The sequence below is a fragment of the Hibiscus syriacus genome, unplaced genomic scaffold (assembly GCF_006381635.1).
Source record: "Hibiscus syriacus cultivar Baekdansim isolate YM2019G1 unplaced genomic scaffold, ASM638163v2 tig00110450_pilon, whole genome shotgun sequence".
Taxonomy (NCBI): Eukaryota; Viridiplantae; Streptophyta; class Magnoliopsida; order Malvales; family Malvaceae; genus Hibiscus; species Hibiscus syriacus.
This window is the reverse complement of record NW_024062743.1, coordinates 6,445,484-6,464,508: the sequence shown is the minus strand read 5'-3', so window position 1 is coordinate 6,464,508 and position 19,025 is coordinate 6,445,484. Positions and strand designations below refer to the sequence as shown.

General features: G+C 35.2%; 1 protein-coding gene and 1 pseudogene across 2 annotated transcripts; one reads left to right on the top strand and one right to left on the bottom strand.

Annotated features, from left to right (window-relative positions):
* The first annotated feature begins 1,198 nt into the window (after positions 1-1,198).
* On the top strand, positions 1,199-17,362 carry LOC120126018. 2 transcript variants are annotated; one of them, XM_039144324.1, is made up of 4 exons: positions 1,199-2,129; positions 2,228-2,293; positions 15,746-15,754; positions 17,352-17,362. In XM_039144324.1, exons 1-2 carry the CDS (start codon positions 1,590-1,592, stop codon positions 2,282-2,284), a joined length of 597 nt encoding a protein of 198 aa, XP_039000255.1. In that variant the 5' UTR covers positions 1,199-1,589; the 3' UTR covers positions 2,285-2,293; positions 15,746-15,754; positions 17,352-17,362. The 2 variants fall into 2 exon arrangements, with proteins under 2 accessions (XP_039000255.1, XP_039000254.1); XM_039144323.1 differs by lacking the exons at positions 15,746-15,754; positions 17,352-17,362 and adding an exon at positions 3,181-3,545 and having other exon boundaries at positions 2,228-2,305.
* LOC120126186 overlaps positions 3,630-19,025 on the bottom strand; it is a 30,121-nt pseudogene continuing 14,725 nt past the window's right edge.

The window sequence follows — 19,025 nt, the reverse complement described above, 5'->3', positions numbered from 1 at the left end:
CTGCCTAAACTAGACATAACTAGCTTTAACAGATGTGAAATTTGGGTAGAAGCCAAGCATGCTAAGCCTCACTTTAAGACTGTTTCTAATAGGAAAATTGAACTGTTAGAACTTATACATATTGATCTAGTAGACTTTAGAAACACTGGAAGTAAGGGAAGAAAATACTATTGCATCATTTTTGTGGATGATTTCTCGAGATACACAAAATTATATCTCCTTAGAACTAAAGATGAAGATGAGCACATCTTTCTTATTTATAAGGTAGAAGTTGAGAATCAGTTAGATAGAAGCATTAAACGGGTTAGATCCAATAGAGGTGGTGAATACATATCAAAATTTTTAAAAGAGGTGTGTGAGAATAATGACATAATTCACGATACATTAGCTCCCTATTTTCCTCAAATGAACAGTATAGCCGAGAGGAAAAATATAACTTTAAAATAAATGATGAACTCATTGTTGATAAGTGTTGGGTTGTATGACAATATATTGGGGGAAGCCATTCTATCGGCAAATCATATTTTGAATTGAGTACCTCACAAGAAATTAGATTTTACCTCTTGACAAATCTAGGACCAGTTTTCGACCCCTCACTCTCTTGTTCATCTATCACGACCCTCAACCAAACCAATCAACACAACCATGGAATTAACCTTTTGTGGATTTTAGTTCAAAACCAAACCCCAAGCACAACAAAAATTCTATCAAAGAAATCAATGATTTAACATCAAAGAGAAGAAGAATTACTTAGACTTAATCAATGATTCAACACCAAAAAAATCCGATAAAAAGTAAGAAATTGACCATTTAGCAAAGAAATCAAAAAGAAAAAAATAGAGAGCTTTACCTTGAATGTGCGGGGTTGGAAATTTTAATTTTAGTGTTTGGACTTATATTTTAATATTTTTAAATTTATTTTTTATTATAATCCTAAATAATATTAAAATATTAATAAAAATATGACATGTATGAAAAAAATAATAAAATAATTCATATCATCATTTATTGATAATAAAAAATTAAAGGTCTAAAGTTCAATGAACATATTAAAAACATTAAAATTATGGTGAGTAAAACCAGAGAAAGTAAAATTCATTGTATATTAACAAGGTCTATCAGAGGACCAACAGCGCCATTAATATATAAGCAAGAACAAGTGTGGATAGAGAAGGGAAAACTCATCTGCCTGATTCATTAATCTTGAGAAATTAGTTTCAGGAATTGTTGCCCTCACCACCATTTTCACGTCATGGACGATCTGGCATTGCATAAATTAGCCATGTCAGGTCCCACTCTCGCCTCCATGATCCAACGCCTCTCATCTTCCGCCGCCGACGTCGACGGTCGCGTCTTCGGCCACGTCACTTACGTCGTCCCTTCCACTCTCCCCGACGACGATTCTGCCCAATCTTCTCCCGATTCGCAACTCGTCGCCACCGTCTTCGGCTTCCTCTGTTTCTCTTCTCTCCTTCTACGACTCACACAGCCGAGTTGACTCCTCCCGACTCTCCTCTATCACTCACCTCAACCACAAACCCCTCATCGGCTGGTTCTCCTCCCGCCGCAAAACCCCCCTCCGCCCTTCCATGCGTGAGTTCTGCGTCACTCGTTCTCTCTCCTCCACCCCCGGTATCTCCCTTCCGATCCAAAACTCCGATCCCGATTCCCTTTTCCCTCCGTCCATTTTCCTCCTCTTCACCACTCCCCTACAAGACCAATTCATTCAATCCCACCAGTATCGGGCCTTCCACTTCCAATCGGCCAGACCCTCTTTTAATCCGCTGTCAATCGATGTCGTTAACATTGGACCAGCCTTTAGAGGACATTACGGGTCGTTTAGCCCCACTTCCGGGCTACTCTTTTTGAGCTGCGAGTTAAGGAGCTCAACACCCATGAATGAAGATAGAAATGAGGAGACTTTAATTGGAATGAAACAAACGGAGAAGGATCAATCCTTGTTGGATAAGTGCGCCGAGGGAATGCATGTTGGGAGATTGAGCCGGTTAATCGGACTGGAAGCCACTAACTACACCGGTGGATTAGAGGATTTATATGAGAAAATGCTTTTGAAGACCGAAAGCTTGGCCAGGCTCGTTGAAGCCAGCTCCGCTAAGGTTCTTGAACAGGTGAGCTTATTATTATTGTTGTTTCCTTTGTGTATGACAGGCTATATATTTTTGGATAAGCTCATTTCAGGCTAATTTCTAAACAAATCTTTTTCCAGGAAAATCTGAATAGGAAGTTACGGTACAAAGTTGCCAGGTCTGTTGGGATCGAATAATTGCTTCCTATTTCATGATAGGTAATTACTTGTATTTTATTTGATTTGTTATGTTCCAAATGAACTAAGGATAACTAACTAGTTTCTGGCATAACTAAATTAACTAGTTTCTTGTTGTTTATGGACTAAATGTGCTAATACACCTTGTTTTATTGAATTCCAGTGTTGTTTGTTTTTGATGCGTGTTTTATGGATAATGCTAGATGGTTTCAGGGTTTTTACTATTTGGAGACACTAGTTTCTTCCTTTTGCACCTCATTTCATGTTTGCCTGTTACACTACAATGAAATGCTCTGTAGTTGGCTTTATTAAAATAAAATTTAATACCATAAGGCCATGATGAAGATTCTCTATATTTAGGTGTAATATGGGCATGATGGAGGTAAGATTGTGGACTAAAAGGTTTGTAGCTACATGATGTGCTTGGAAGGATTTTGGTAGCTTTTACCTGAAATCAGTTTGTAATGTTCTGTTCTTTAGCATTATGATTCATATTCATCTACGTCCAGGAAAAAAATATTGTTCTTCCTTTCAATGATTTAGAAAAATCGTGATATAGCGTTATTCTTGTTATGTTTATGTTTTAACCTGGCTAAGGGGTATATGGATCCTTTTCTTTTTCATGATTAATCAAGTTAAATGCTTTTCTGGTACCAAAAGTTTATAGGTAGATATTGGAAAATTTGTCACCAGCAGCTTGGTGTATACATTCACATTATATGCTGCTGCTGTTTGTATGATGTGATATACTTTTGCGCCATCAGAAGTTGAATGGCTAGATTTTGCTGGGGAAAAAATCGAAAGAAGAAAGAAAAAAAAACAATTGGTATCACTACATTTTATTTCTTCGGCTTCTGTTGGACTTATTGGTTTCCTTGCTGATTCTTTAAAGACAGAAAATTGTGATGCTGGAGTGGACCGTTGAAAAAGTATTCAACTTTGATGTTTCTTAAGGTTGTGTTTATTTCATGACAATTGAGCATTAGTTGATGTATTGAACCTGCAGTCGCTGCCAGTAACGCATGAACTGAAGATTTCCTAAGGTGGTCCATCAGTCCAAGGGTGGATTTGAAGATTGACTGTGTTTTTCAATTACCTATGGTGTTGTAAGTTATTATCTTTCTTCAGCCTTTTCTCTAAGATCTTTTTTTTGTACTTTTGGAGACGCAATAGTATGGTTAATGATACAAATAAGAAATGAGATTCATTTCTGATCATGTATTGTTACTTTGTTAGGCAATTCTCTTCAACAATTTATCCAGTTTATGATAATACTATGAATGCTGTATATGATAAGAATAAGCCCTGATAAAGAGAATAAATGTACTATCAAAGTTCAATTATATGAAAGTATATACATTAACCTGGGCTGTAAACAAATTCACATAGGTGGAATCAATTCAATTCTGACTTGTATCCGGGTGATGCCATCTTAAAAGTCTGGCAAATCTTGTGTTCATTCTGAATCCAATTAGCCTCAATTAGAAGTTAAATATGAATGCTGCTTTCCACCACCTTCTCATAGCTTGAAAGCTTCGGCCTGCCTACTTAGATGCATTCTTCTTAATCTTATCCCTTTCCTCTATCCATCTCACAAAAAATCATTTTCCATGGCCCACTTTTTGTACCCAACCTAGCACATTAAACAATCCACTCATCTGATGAGATTTCAAGTTCATAGGATGTTTATTTTTCCTTTCCTAATTAACAGATTAGGTTACCTCCAAAATCCAGCAACCACACGCAAGGTCATGAAGAGAAATAGGCCAGTCCACACTCCACCAAGACTGAACAAAGAATCAGCCACCACTACGAATGCACATGAGATCAATCCAACTACCACCTACACAATCACATATGTGCAATATATCAGTTTATCGAAGATTATTACAGCAAAACTCATAGTCATAGGTTAGCATGAAAGGAAGTTAAATCAACCATAGACACAGCAGCATATTCGAAGTCTGAAACCCCGTAGTAGAGCCCATCAAGAACTAAAGCTATGGCATTCACTGGCTGAGACCCGGCGACAAACTGCATGCAAAATAGCATCAATGTTAGATAGCCTACCAGTCACAACACTTGATGCACGTGTTGGAAAGCAGATTCCTCTGATGTTAACAACTCGACCGAACTCACTCGAATACAGCCAAAAAACTCAAGCTGCTGTTTCGAGGTGGCTAGAGACTCTTTTAACTTTCAAAAAGATTCTGAGAACCAGAACCCATCTACAAGTTCTTGTAAACATATACAACGTTACTTACCAAAGTACCCGACCAGGCAATTTGGAGAACAGCTGAATCTGTTGTAAATAAGCCAGAAATTGCTCCAAATCCAATTAATAAGACGACAGCCAAAGAAAATCCCGTTATCAAACCAATCTGCTCAAAACTCAAGGGACAATACAATAAAACTAGCTTAGTTAGATGCAAGGGAAATTAATTTCAAAGAAATTGACAGCTAAGTTTAATAAACCTTAAGAACACTGTAAATCACTTCGCGAGCTTGTTGATAATTTGCTTGGGAGTAATTAGTGGCAAGAAGAGCCTGTTGCAGAAACCGAAAAGATGATTGATAAGTAGATTTAAAAGAAAAACCAGGTTCCATTTAGTGTTACTTTATATGGTATTTCCATAAATATACATTTGGGCCTTCGTAATGAAAAACACAGGACATGGTACCTGACCAGAGAGTGCTAAAGCATCAGTTAGCAAAGATGCCGCCAACCAAACTTGAACGCAAATCTGATGACCAGCCATAGGAATGGGGCCCTGCCTAGCTGCCAGTGATGTTGCAAGTGTCAGAGTTACAAGGGTCGCTATTGTCCTGCCTATAAGAAGTCCACCTGCAGATACCATAACCATTTCCATACTAAAATTTTATTGTTTCAAAATTGAAGTACTTTAGAGGTTGTCTGTTTTTTAGGCTCATTTTATGTGGCTTAACTATAAGAAGAAATAGGCAGACACTCAAAGTAATACTTAAGATCAACAAGAAAATAACAGCTACGGTTAGCCTTCATCTAAGACATTGTATGACTAAGATATTCTAACCTCAAATAGAATTATGTTGAACAGGTTTCACTATGATACCTTTAGAGCAAAAATTACTTGAGCTACTAATCTAATACATCCTAATATGATGATATTGTACAAAATGCATTCCAAAGATGCTCTTTTTTTCTCTTGAAACTTTTATGCTGCAATGTTCTTCCATATAAGATAAACCTGGACTATTTACTTTAAACTGACACACAAATTTGTATTTAGGGAGCATCCAACGAAACAGAACATTGCTAAAATTAGCTGGCAAGAAATGTACCAGAGTTAATGTAGAGGAGAACTTTTCACCAGTCAACATTTGCAGAGATCAGTGCAACCTTCCCATTCAACTCCCAGAGAAGAATGATGGCAATCAAATATGTAGTTAGAGAAAAAAGGGTTTAGTAGAAGTAAAATATTAACCGAAAATTCAGAATTAGTAGAAATGTTATGAGCCAAGTATACAATAATCATTAAGTTTACCACATTTTTGACGTACTCAGAAATCATAGTAGCAACTGCCGCACCTCTAACACCAAAACCAAAAGGGAAATATCAAGATTGCATCCAATATTGCATTTAGTAAGCTGCCTGCACCAGTTAATTCAAGGAAGAAATCAACTACTTGCATCAAACAATGACTAACATTATAGCCTGATATTTGTTCCACAGGCTATAAACTATAATACTTCTCTTAGGGAAGAATGCTATTCAAGAAGAGTAGGAGCTACTTCTTGGAAAAAATCAACCATAGTGGGATGACAGGCAATTTGTTTACAAACTAATAGGTAAATGAGTTAGTATGAGAAGCTGAAATTACACATTTAAAGTGGAAAAATGAAAAAGTATAAAGGTAAAAATGTAGCCTCTGATCTGCTCTGCTCACAAGTCAAGCAAACTTTTTCAATCTTTCTTGGTCATTGGTTACTGGCTGGGGTGCAGCAATTCTTAAATAACAGAAATCTTATAAATCTTCTCATATGCTAGTAAATCATTGGTTTTTGCCGATAAGAAAATAGAGCTGGCCAGGTTTTGGACTCCACAAATGAGCTGTGTTGCAGTAAAACATAATTCAAATAAGCAGCAAAGGAAGAAATTGACACAGAAGGCCCGCTGCAATACTTACCAATGGCATACAAAGGTGTCTTGGTATCCTTAAATCCACGGAAAGTGCCTTGAGCAGCAAGTGCAATTACAATAGGCGGGGCACCAATGGACCTCCATGTCAGAAACTGCTCAGCTGGTCCACGCATTGGTGAATCCTAAGAAATAAGGTAAGGAAAAGAAAGGAAAGAAACAAAATAAGATGATATATCAAATCAGACCTTAAAATTTTCAAAAGATAATAACAAAAATACATCATCAGCTAGCGTGACATACAATAGGTATACCCATGATATTCAGTAAGAAACCCGAACCAACTGAAAGTGCAACTGCTTCTGCAATGCCAAGGCCAGCTGCAAGTGCCAGAGAAGTGGATACCGAAGAAAGAACTTTCTTGCCTTGATGCTCAAATTCACCATCTTAATCATAACAAAACCCCCAAGTTAATTAAAAGTTCAAACAAAATAATATCATGATAAAATTGTAATTGCTTATTTAATATATTTTCACTTTAAATTACCATAATTGCTTTTACTAATTAACACTTGCTCCTCAGCAACACAAGATGTTGTGATATTAAGTAAAGGAACATTAAACAATTTTGAGACCAGATTGAATATTGATACTGATACACCAACCGCCGCCAATTCAACCGACCCTGCACCACAAAACCCAAAACTTATTAGCCACTGTTCAATTTCAATTTTAGGGAAAATGCTAAATACATGGTAAGTGTGATTAGCATGTAAAGCTACAAATGAAAGCTTGACAAGAACATAAATACCAAGATGATGGAATAATCATAATAATAAAAATAAGAGTACCCAAATGGCCAACAAAGGCTGTATCAACAAATGAAGCAATGGGATCAGCAGCCAAAGCCAAAGCAGCAGGCAGTGCGATAGATAAAATATACAAACCAAGCTCATCTATCTTAAACCCATCTCTGCAAAACCCTCTCAGACAGATTACAACAAAGTAAAAGGACTCTCAAATGTTTGAAGCTTCCCCAACATAGCAAGTTTAACAATTATTATCAGTCAGAAAAAAACGTACCTTAACCGGCCAAAAAGCGAAAAAGACGGGTTAGATTCGGAAAAATTTACAGGTTCGCGAGGGAGAGGGGACCGAGATTTCCTAGGTTGCTTTTGCCGTGACGATTCGAGCGAAGTATAGGAATTGTTGTTTTTAGTTGCCTTTGAGAATGAGAAATTGCGATTTGTAGAGAGCTTTTGAGAATGAAAAGGGTTTTTCGCAACATCGGATATAGAGAGAAAGTGAGAGAGAGTGCTGTGGCGGCAATCATGGGGCAATTGTAAAGCTGCCTGCCTCTTTGGCTTCGGTCGAGACCGAGAGAGCTGGACTTTGAATCGTGGTGAAGCTGTCCGCGGGGGGGGGGGGGGGGGGGGGTTCGTGGTGGAGCCGTGGAGGTAAAATGTACTAAAAATATCAACCGAATTTCAAACGGCAGCAATCCGCCCAAACTTCGATAATCAATTAAAACAAAATTTCAATCATGATTAAAATAAAATAATCGTTGTTAATTTTAGAAGTTATGTATTCGAAAATTAATTATTACAAGAATAATTAAACATAATGAGCTTGATCGTCTCCTTGAAAACTAAAAATCCCAAACCCTCTCTCTTAATACCATTGCACCTTTTTGAATGGATAAAGTTCGACGAGCTTTGAATGCATTTCGACCTTCAAATCAATATTTTATTTTGTTCAAAAATATTCTTAAACCTTCCGCTCGCTTACTTTTTTTAAAAATTTCCTCCATGACCTCTACAGATGACTATTTTTTTCTTTTCCCAACAGTGACGGATGTACATTGACATTAATATACATGTGCCCACAATCAAAAAAATTTCTAGACCCTTTACTCTATCCCATCAAGTTATAAAACCAATTATAGTGTTTTTATATAATGTTGATTATTTAAGGGTGTCGTTTTTTTGTTGCATTGAATAAAGTTGAGGGGAGTTGGTGTTAAGGAGAGAAGGCGTTTCTATTGAAGAAAGGAGAATAACGCATGAAGATAACGATAATGAAAAGAGTGGGAAAAATATCAGAGGTCGAAACGAAGCATTAGTAGAAGGTTCGAGGTGTAGTCGAGTTAATGGAAGGGGATGACGGTGTTGCCAACAAGTACTCGTCGGTTACTCGTTTTGTGAGCATCATTTGGGAAAAGGGAGGCTGAGGAGTATCACCAGTGCTAAAAACCGATCGAATGATAATGCAGAAAAGAAGGAAGATTTGCAGCCGCCATTGTCGAAATAAGGAAGTGATCAAAAGAAAGTGATGAAGCTCAGGATGGTTAAAGCTCGATCGATAAGCAGTCTGTTGGGACAAAACGACAATGCATATATACGATAGTTTTCAGACTTTCATGGGTTCTTTTTTCTTATGTTTGAGATTCTTTTGTGGTTCCGTATTTTCAAGTATTTCTTGGGTTCTTCGTTTTTTTTTATGTTTGAGATTCTTCCGTGGTTCCATATTTTCAAGTATTTGAAGGTACTGGATTTAAAGAAGAAGAAATCTTACACGTGGGTTTTTTTGATTTTTTTTATATTTTTAATTACTAACTCATACTTCCGTTAATGAATTAATGGAAGTTAACGACTGACTGAGTTAAAGTGAACAAATTGATAACGTAATGGATTAAGCGCACTTAATTAAAAAATTGGTGATCAAACCGATAACTATGGAAAAATAGTTCGATGTAAACCACGTTGTTTCAAATCTAAATGGGCATTTTTCTTTCGCCGATATGCTTGTCGCATTGGTATTTATCTAGTCCGGATGATGATCCGAGTAAAGTCTCGCATATTAACCACTTGAAGTTTCGGAAAGCCCGTCATCACCATTGTGTTAACTAGCATCCAACCGAGTCTTTCTTGTTAATACCTCTCACCCGTGTAGACGCTACACCCAAGTAAATTTTGTACCTGAAAATCCAACATTAAGTAAATTGCAGCTGTTCCATCTCTCTCGAAATTGAATCATTCTTTCGATATAATTTGAATAACTTTAACTATTAAGACCACTTGATAAATTTAATGAATTCAAGTCGAATTGCTTTTGAATCCCTAAAAATAACTATTCTACCGTTTGATTCTTGAGCCTTGACCTTATAGCATTCGTCAAATGCTTAATACAAAAATAAATGTCTAATATAACCCTTTTATCTGATCTAGAGGTAATTAGTCGGATCCAGAAGGCTCACTTATCTTGTTTCTAAAAGTAAACCCAAAATTAAATAAAAAAGTATTAAAAATACCCTTCGCATTTATTGTTTTCAAGAATTTGCATTAGCCAAAATAATAATATAAATAATAAAATAAATCATTAAATGCCAACGTTAACTAAAGCAAAAAATAATAATGTTCAATGCCACATAACACAAAACTAATAAATAAATATTCGACGAAGGGAACCCGAATAAACTCCATAGTGAAAATAAAAATTTCTTTGAAGTGATCTTACTCATGCACTTACTAATGTTCATCATTATTTCATCTTGTGTCGTAAGAATGAAGGAAACAAGAGTTTTTACCCTTTCACATCTTTACAATTACTTTACATTATATGATTATGTTATATATATCATTCATCCTACCTTATATTATGATCATTATGCTATGCTCATCTTACCTTATTATGTCATCCATATGCTTTACATTATGTTAATGTTGATGATTTCATACCTTACTCATTATGTTATTCATTTCATCCATTATCATATCATATACACATCTTATTATGTATATCTTATACTAGGCTTAGTAATTATATACAATAGTCATTGTGTTATGCATATCACCTAGGTTGCATAGCATATTATATGATACACATCTTTACTAAGCTTAATTTATGCATATGTACTGTTACACATTGTTAACTTTGGCTTTCATATCATTCGCATTCATGTCTTAGGCGTGCAACATGCATTTATTGTATTCCTAGCTCATTTCCTATCTAATTACTTGTTTTCATGATTCACATAAGTGCATTGGATGATAAGGCAAGCTATGATAGCTCAGGAACAAAGAACACAAGCTTTGGCAGCACATACTAGCTCAAAGATAAGAAATACTAGTTCACATAGCTAAAAGGAGCATAAAGGATAGCTAAAGGAGTTGAAGGAGAGATGAACCTAGCTAGAGAGTAGTTGAGCTTAGGACTAAAGGTAGTTGGAGGGTAGTTGAGATGGTAGCTGAGTAGTTGAAGTATCACTAGCTAATTATTTTGACCCTACCTTGTTAAAACTCACCTAGATAGCTACCTAAGCACTTACCTTCTCATCTAACACAAGCTATGTGCCAAGCATGCTACTATGGCTGAACCATCATCACCTTTGGGCGTGGGAAGTCATGCGCATCCAGGGAAGGTCATGTACTTTCAATAAGTAACCACGTGCATTCATACAAAATGTGCACTCTTTGTGACATTAAGTTAGGCGCCAAACATCCAAATGACCTCACCATTAGGTTAAGGCTTGTATCCATTCAATTTGGCGCCAATATGAAGCATCACAAGCACTATTTGGCCAAAACATTATGTTCACCCATTCAAAGCACTCGAAGGACGAACCAAATATTCTCTTTTCTGCCAAAGTCATCACCAAAGGATCCTATTCATCGAGGAAAAGTTAGTTAAACCATCACCATGCATTTAGACATGTTCTTTTATTAATTAATCATATATCTTCATTAAGACAAGCATGGCTGAATTTGTATGTACCTTTTCAACTATTCCTTTTTATTTTCTATAAAATTCCAATGCCTTAGCATTTTTAAGGCATCTCACATTTTGCTTAAATCCTATTTGTGATAATTTTCTCTCTTTCAAGTTCTTTTAGAACTTTATCGACTTATTAGGCCTTAGTGCTTATGGCGTACATCCTTTCTATTTGATACTTGTTTTTCTTGATTGTTTTATATTGAAAGGGGTCAAGTCCTTTTCTACCACTTAGACTATTGAATACATAAGGCTAGGGGTTTTTCTCTTTATAAAATTCATACAAAATAGCCCATTTACTTCTTTACTACATTCTTATTTTTTTTTTCTAGCCCACCTGTTTATACCTTTCATTTACCTACCTAACCATCTCTTTTGAAGCGTATCTTGCTGCAAATCTTACTTGTTTCCTTCCTAGATCCACAATCAAGGCAACACTACATCAAGCGGTATTCAAAGGTTTGGTGGAATAAGCAAGTGCACAAGGTAAGCCCTTATAAGAAGAAAAGAAAAGCAAAGACAAAAAGTGGAAAAAGATAAGTGCAAAATGACCAAGGAACAAAGCAAAGCAAATAAGACTCTAAGCATCATCAAAAGGGAGTTCAAATGCAAAAGCAAAAAGAAATACCAAAGGAAAGCACAATAAGTACAAGGGATAAAAACACTACAACACCATTGTCACCGTCAAGTCTTGAAGCCATCTTTCATTCTTTTCTTCATATTCTGAGTCACCTTTTCAATAATTTTGTTTGTTTCTTTCCTACCCTATCATATTTACAGCCAATGCAACAAAGTACAAAATCTTGATAGGGTTTTGAGCAGATTCTCAAAAGGACTTCATAAGAGATAAATGAGTAGTAAAATGCATTTGAGCGTGTGAGATTAGCAGAGGAATAAATAAAAGTCAATCAAATCCTGAGTGCAAACACGAGTAGCTGACTACCATTTACTTTAGAGTGATCTTGAAAGGTTTCGTGAGTGTACTTTGGTAAGGTCCTTCTACACATTTCTTTTATATTTCTTATCTTCACTAACAATGTCTCAAGGTTCAAAGAATTCATGTCAAGGGGTTATACCAAATCTTCACGCACAAGCAACAATAAGAGAGATGTTGAGATTGCTAAGGTTGGAACTTGAGCCTCTCAATGAAAGGGTTGATAGAATCAAGACTTCAAGAGGCAATACTCAAAACAATTTAAGAAGACAATCAAGTTAAAAAGAGGAGTACCCTAAAGATTATGAAGAAGATCAAGATGTTGAAGTTGATAACACATCTACTCAAGACTTCAGAATAAATGCTCTAAGGAACCAAGGAGGCCGAATTTTCTCTAATGATCAAAGTCAAGAATCCACCTTTTCAAGGAAAGGTTGATCCTGAAGCATATATGAACTGAGAAGTAAAAGTGGGTTACATCTTTGAGTGTCACAACTACTCAAAACAGAAGAATGTCTGGATGAAAGCAATGTATTTTATTGACTATGCATTGGTTTGGTAAGATCAATTAACAATATCTCAAAGGAGAAATTGAGAAAGATCCATCAATACTTGGTATGAGATGAAAGGTATAATGAAGAGAAGATTCATTTTTGTGCATTACCATCATAACTTGTTCCATAAGTTACAAAATCTCAAACAAAGGAATATGAGCGTTAAAGACTACTATAAGGAGATGGAAGTTGCCATGATTTGTGCCAACATTGAAGAAGTGGTAATATTTTTGGCTAGTTTGAATCGTGAAATTGCTAATGTTGTTGAATTGTAGCACCATGTTCAAATGAACGAAATGGTGAACACGACAACGAAGGTAGAAAGACAAATCAAAAGGAGAACCAACACTAGAAGAAACAATTCATCTACATCTAAGTTGAGTCAATGAAATAATTATAGGACACAAGAAAACATTTGTGAGCTAAAACAAACCAATGTGGATAATGGTTAGGGTAAAGACAAGCAAGTGAATTCTAAAAGGACATGGTATATCAAATACTTCAAGTTCTTAGGAAAAGGTCATATTGATAATCAATGACCAAATCAGAATGTGATGTTGATTTTTGACAATGGAGAAATTTCATCTAACTATGAAGAAGAAAAAGATGAGTAAGCACTTGAAGAAATCGAAAAAGAGATTGAGATTATCGTAGATGGGGAACTACTTGTTGTCATTAGACTTTTCAACACACAAATGGCAAGTGAGGAGCAATAAAGGAAGAATATATTTCACACAAGGTGCAACCTCAATGGGAAGGTATGATTTATGATTATAGATGGTGAAATTTGCACTAACGTGACTAGTATTATAATGGTGGAAAAGTTAAATTTGAAGACTTTGAAGCACCATGCCCCTTACAGGCTACAATGGCTAAAAAATGGAAATGAACTCAATGTGACAAAAAATGTTGGTTCTATTAAATATTCGCAAGTACATGAATGAGGTGTTGTATAAGGTGGTCCCTATCTATGCAAGCCATATCTTACTTATGAGAATGTGCTATTATGACAAGGAAATGATTCATAATTGCTACACCAACTAGTATTCCTTTAAGCATGAAGATAGAAAGATCATTTTGGCACCTTTGTCACCAAAACTAGTTCATAATGATCAAATACACATGAAAATAATCTTTGAGGCATTGAAGAAGAACCATGATGATTCAAAGTCCACGGAGGTCGAAACCAAACAGACAAGCCTTTTTGCCAATAAAAATTATGAGTTAAAGGGACAAATTGAATAGTTGGGTACTTTTGTCAAGAATTGTGATGATCCAAAGGAGGAAAGTAAAGAAACAAGTACATTCACTAATGGTCATGGCGTTTCAAGTAAAGAAGAAGTTCCAAAAGGACATAATACTACAAATGGGTTTAGAAAGGAATTTTAAGAGACGAGTCATTTAACCAAAGGACATGGAGTTTTAAAATGAGGTTACAAAAAGGTTTTTACCTTTTCAAGACAAGGTAATGTAAACCATGGTGGAGTTCAAGAGATATATGTTTATTCGGGAGGACAATTGACTAGGAAGTGTCATTTGGCACAAGATATGATCTACACTAACCATTCTTTCAAAAATCTTTCTTTTATAATGTTGCATGATGAACAAAGAGAGTTGAGCACTTGAATTGAAGGGAGAAGTATTGATTCAACCATTCCCATATCGAAGAAGAAAACAATGGTGATGAACTTCAATTTGAGGACAAATCGCCTAAAAGAATGAGGGATGATGTCTTCCTACTTATGCACTTACTAATGTTTATAATTCTTTTATCTTGTACCACAAGGATGAAAGACAATGGATCTTTTACTTACCTCTCACATCTTTACAATTACTTTATATTATTGTGTTGCATATATCATTCATCATACCTTATATTATGATCATTATACTATGCTCATCTTACCTCATTATGTCATTCATATGATTTACACTATGTTAAGGTTGATAATTCCATATCTTACTTATCATGTTATGCATTTTATGTATTATCATATCATCTACACATCTTATGATATGCATTTTATACTAGGATTAATAATTATATACTATAGTCTTTGTGTTATGCATATCACCTAGGTTGCTTAGCATATTATATGATTTACATCATTAGTTAGCTTAATTAATGCATATCTTGTGTTACACATTGTTAACTTTAGCTTTCATATCATTTTCATTAATGTATTAGGCATACAACATGCATTCATTGCATTTCTAGCTTATTTCATATCTAATTACTTGTTTTCATGATTCACGTAGGTGAATTAGATGATAAGGTAAACTATGGCAGATCAGGAACAATGAACACAAGATTTGGAATCTCATACTAGCTCAATGATAAGGAATGCTAGCTCAAATAGCTAAAAGGATCTTAAGGGATACTAAATGTGCTTAAGGGGAACTGAATCGAACTGAAAAATAGTTGAGGAGTTAATAGTTAAGTTAGGGACTAAAGGTAGCTTGAGGGTAGCTAAGATGGTAGCTGAGTATATAGAGTATCACTAGCTAGCTATCTTAAGCCTACCTTGATACAACTCGCCTAGTTAGCTACATAAGCACTTACCTTGGCATCTAACACAAGCCATGTGCCAAGAATCCTTCTATGACTGAACCATCATCACCTTTGGGCATAGGAAGTCATGTGTATCCAAGGAAGGTTATATGCTTTGAAAAAGTAAGCATGTGTATTCATACAAAATGTGCACTCTATGTGACATCAAGTTATGTGCCAAACATCCAAAGGACCTCACCATTCGGCCAAGGCCTATATCTATTCAATTTGGTGCCAAGATGAAGCATCACAAGCACTATTCGACCAAAGCATTAAGTTCACCCATTCAAAACACTCCAACACTAAACAACTCCTCTTTTTTCAACTAAAGTAATCACCAAACAGTTCTATGCATTGATGGAGTTAGTCAATCCATCACCATGCATTTAGACATGTTCTTTCATTAATTAATCATTTATCTTCATTAAGACACAAGTATGGCCAAATCTTTGTGTGTCTTTTTGGCCATTCCCTTTCATTTTCGATAAATTTCCAATGCCTTGGCATTTTTAAGGCATCTCCCATTTTGTTTAAATCCTATTTGTGATAATTCTCTTTCAAGTTATTTTAGAACTTTATCGACTTATCATGCCTTAGTTCTTGTGGTGTCAATCTTTCTATTTGATACTTGTGTTTCTTGATTGTTCTATAATCAAAGGGGCCAAGTCCTTTTCTATGACCCAGACTATTGAATACATAAGGCTAGGGGTTTTTCTCTTTATAACATTGAGTCTACCTTGCTTCAGAGTTCATACTATATTTCATTCCACTATCACCATATCCATTTCATTCATTCAATCATCACCATGGCTTCCATACAAAAACAGTTCATTTATTTCTTTACTCAATTCTTTTTATTTTGTTTTTTTTCTAGTCCACATATTTATACCTTTCATTTACCTACCTAACCACCACTTTTGAATCCTATCTTGCTGTAGGTCTTACTTGCTTCCTTCCTATATCCACAATCAAGGTAACACTACATCATTCTCTGAAATTAAATGACATAACCTTCCAAGTACCAGGTTGCCTAAATCTGAGAATTTGAAAGAGAACCAAAAGGGTGTAAGCTATTATGCTTAGCGTATCTCTAAAGTGAAAATAGTCACAAGTCTCAAATCACAAGTCCAAAGTACAATATGAACTAATAGTATGTTCACAGTCTAACTAATATACAAATGAAAATGTAACCATACACCTTATACCGTCCGAAGAGTGGGTGCCCCAGAACCACTCTCTACTATCACCATCTGAAATGGAGTCTGTCTCGAAAAGAAGAGGCACTGAATCCAAAGTGGAATTATCTCGTCGAGTGAGTACACTGAACTTCACCTATTAATGGCAACCTTTTATTACTTGATAACATAGCTAATCTGAATTCATGCTTAACATTTTATAATAAGAAAAACTAAGTAAATAAAGAAAGAAAAACTTAGCTGAGCATGATATAAATCAAGATTAACATTATAAAATAAGAAAACTTTTAAAAATAAAAAAAGAACAAAAGTAAAAAAAAAAATGAAATTTTGTAAAACTAAAGTAAACAAGAACAAAGTAAAAAAAGGTGGAAGATATGTTCTAAGCTTACCCCAAGGGATATTTATAGCTTCCTATAACCCTAAAAATGATCAAGATAATCCCTAAAAAACACAAAAGATAATTCCCTAAATTGTTTGAATAAAATCCCAAAAATAAAGATAATTCTTAAATTTATGTTGGAAATTGCGACCGAGTCTTCTACTTGCACGAAAATGTTAACTGAACCTTCTAGAATGTTCTGACTAGACGCTACGTCAACGGAGTCATGCCCCAAGTCATGCCCACTAGTTCAGCCTTGATTCCAGAAAAACAAAAACTTCAGAAATTCGTCCATTTTTAGCATAGTTTATGGAATCCATTGTCCTGCACAGAAAATAACACAAAATTCCCAACTTAGCAACATAAACCGACGAACAAGGAGCGACTAACACTAAAATAATAACGAAATTAAACACTCATCAAATTCCACTCACTTATTCAATGCTTGTCCTCAAGCATTTCTCGATCAATGAATCAAAATCTTACATTGCCATCCCAATTTCTCAAAATTCCCAAGACTTCCAAGTGAATCAAAATCATAGCAATTGATAAAATTCAAGAGCAATCAAGAAAAAGACACATCTAAAAGAAAGTTTAAGCAAAGTATGACATTACAATTATTCGTCAATCTCAAAGAAACAAGACTTAGTACCTCACCGTGGTTCCCTCAATCCGCTCAAGTGTTTCATGTAAAAGAATCGCTAATGCCAAACCAATCAAAGCATTATCATAGGCTTGTATATAAATTTAATCTCCACTACTAATTATGAACGTGATGCAATAGTCAAGAAGTCTTTAAAAAGAACTATAATGCGGCTAAGGTTCGGGTATGATAAAGGCCAAAAATTTGGGTTTAAAAATTCAAGACAAAGAGAAGATCATTCCAAAGAATTATTCAAAGGGAGATAAAATCAAAGAAAGGGAAACAATAAATCAAACAATCAAGCTTTATTGACTCTCATGTTTTCTTGTCTTTTTTCTTTTCGAATGTTTCTCTTTTTTTCTGCTGTTCGAATATGTTTCTCTCTGCACTGTATTTTTTACTCAATTGAATCTGCACTGCACTGTTTGCTTTTTTCTACACTGAATTCTTACACTATTTAAACCAAAATACACTGTTTTTTCTTTCATTTCGAACATTCAAATTTTCTAGATTGTTTTGTTTGATCGACACTATTTCGAACATTTTTTTGGTTTTTTTCCAAACATTCCTATCTTTATTTCGTTTCGAAACAACCTCATATTTGTCCTGAAAAGGGTAAAAAAGTGGAAAAACAAAATAAAATAGGCTCGTGTTAATATTGTGAAAAACAAAGAAAAGGATTCTGCTCAAATTGGCTATCTAAGGGGTAAAAAAACAAGAGGATAGGCTATTTTTTGGTAAGAGAAAGGGGTGAAATCCTAATGCCTCTATCACACTAAAGCATCACATTCAATCGTGTAGTCTCGATAAACATTACGCTACAAGTTATAGAATGCAAAGAATTAGTCACCACACTCAAATGAAATAAAGAGCAAGAAAGTAAATGTCTTCTCACTAGGCTCAAAACTCACATGAAAAGCTAATTACACTAAGTCATGCTATCAATTTAACCAACAAATTCATGGAATGCCAAAAATTTTAAAGAAAAACCAATTAATCATTCCAATTGCTATCATGCTTCCTAAATTCCAACAAAAGAGAGATTAAAATTCACAAGAAAAATCGAAGAAACCATGTGAAAATGAGATAGGCAATGAGAAAATTTTCAACACATCAATTCAAGAGGAAACTTAATTCCAACCAATTATATAAGCAAAGTGAAATTTGATGCAATTTCCACCCCCTCACTTAAGTCATATTGTCCTAGTATGAAAGTTAAATACACAAGAGAGGGAACAAAAATACTCCTCTATTTAATGTCGGTCACGATGAGAGACACTAGATTGGACTCGATCATTTAAAATAGAAGTTTTCAGAGTACGAATCGATGTTAAAGTTTCCTACAAAGCCAAAAGGAAATATCATTAGTAATGGATAAAAAAAATAAGCTCGTTTATTTACCTCAAGTTTTCTGATTCGGCAGTGGCAATGCCTGCGATTAATCGATGAAAGGTAATCATGATAGGGAAGCGGTGGTAGATTGATGAACGTTGCTGTTGTTGAAGAATCAAACCTAGAAAATCTCTAGACTCGATGAACAATAATAAGGGATGAATGGGGGAAGGTGGCAGAAATAGCTAGGGTTCTTTAGGG

Coding starts and splice junctions, on each gene's coding strand:
- LOC120126018 (XM_039144324.1), top strand. CDS start 1,590: ATGCGTGAGTTCTGCGTCACTCGTTCTCTCTCCTCCACCCCCGGTATC. Junction 2,130..2,227: donor CCGCTAAGGTTCTTGAACAG/GTGAGCTTATTA, acceptor ATCTTTTTCCAG/GAAAATCTGAATAGGAAGTT.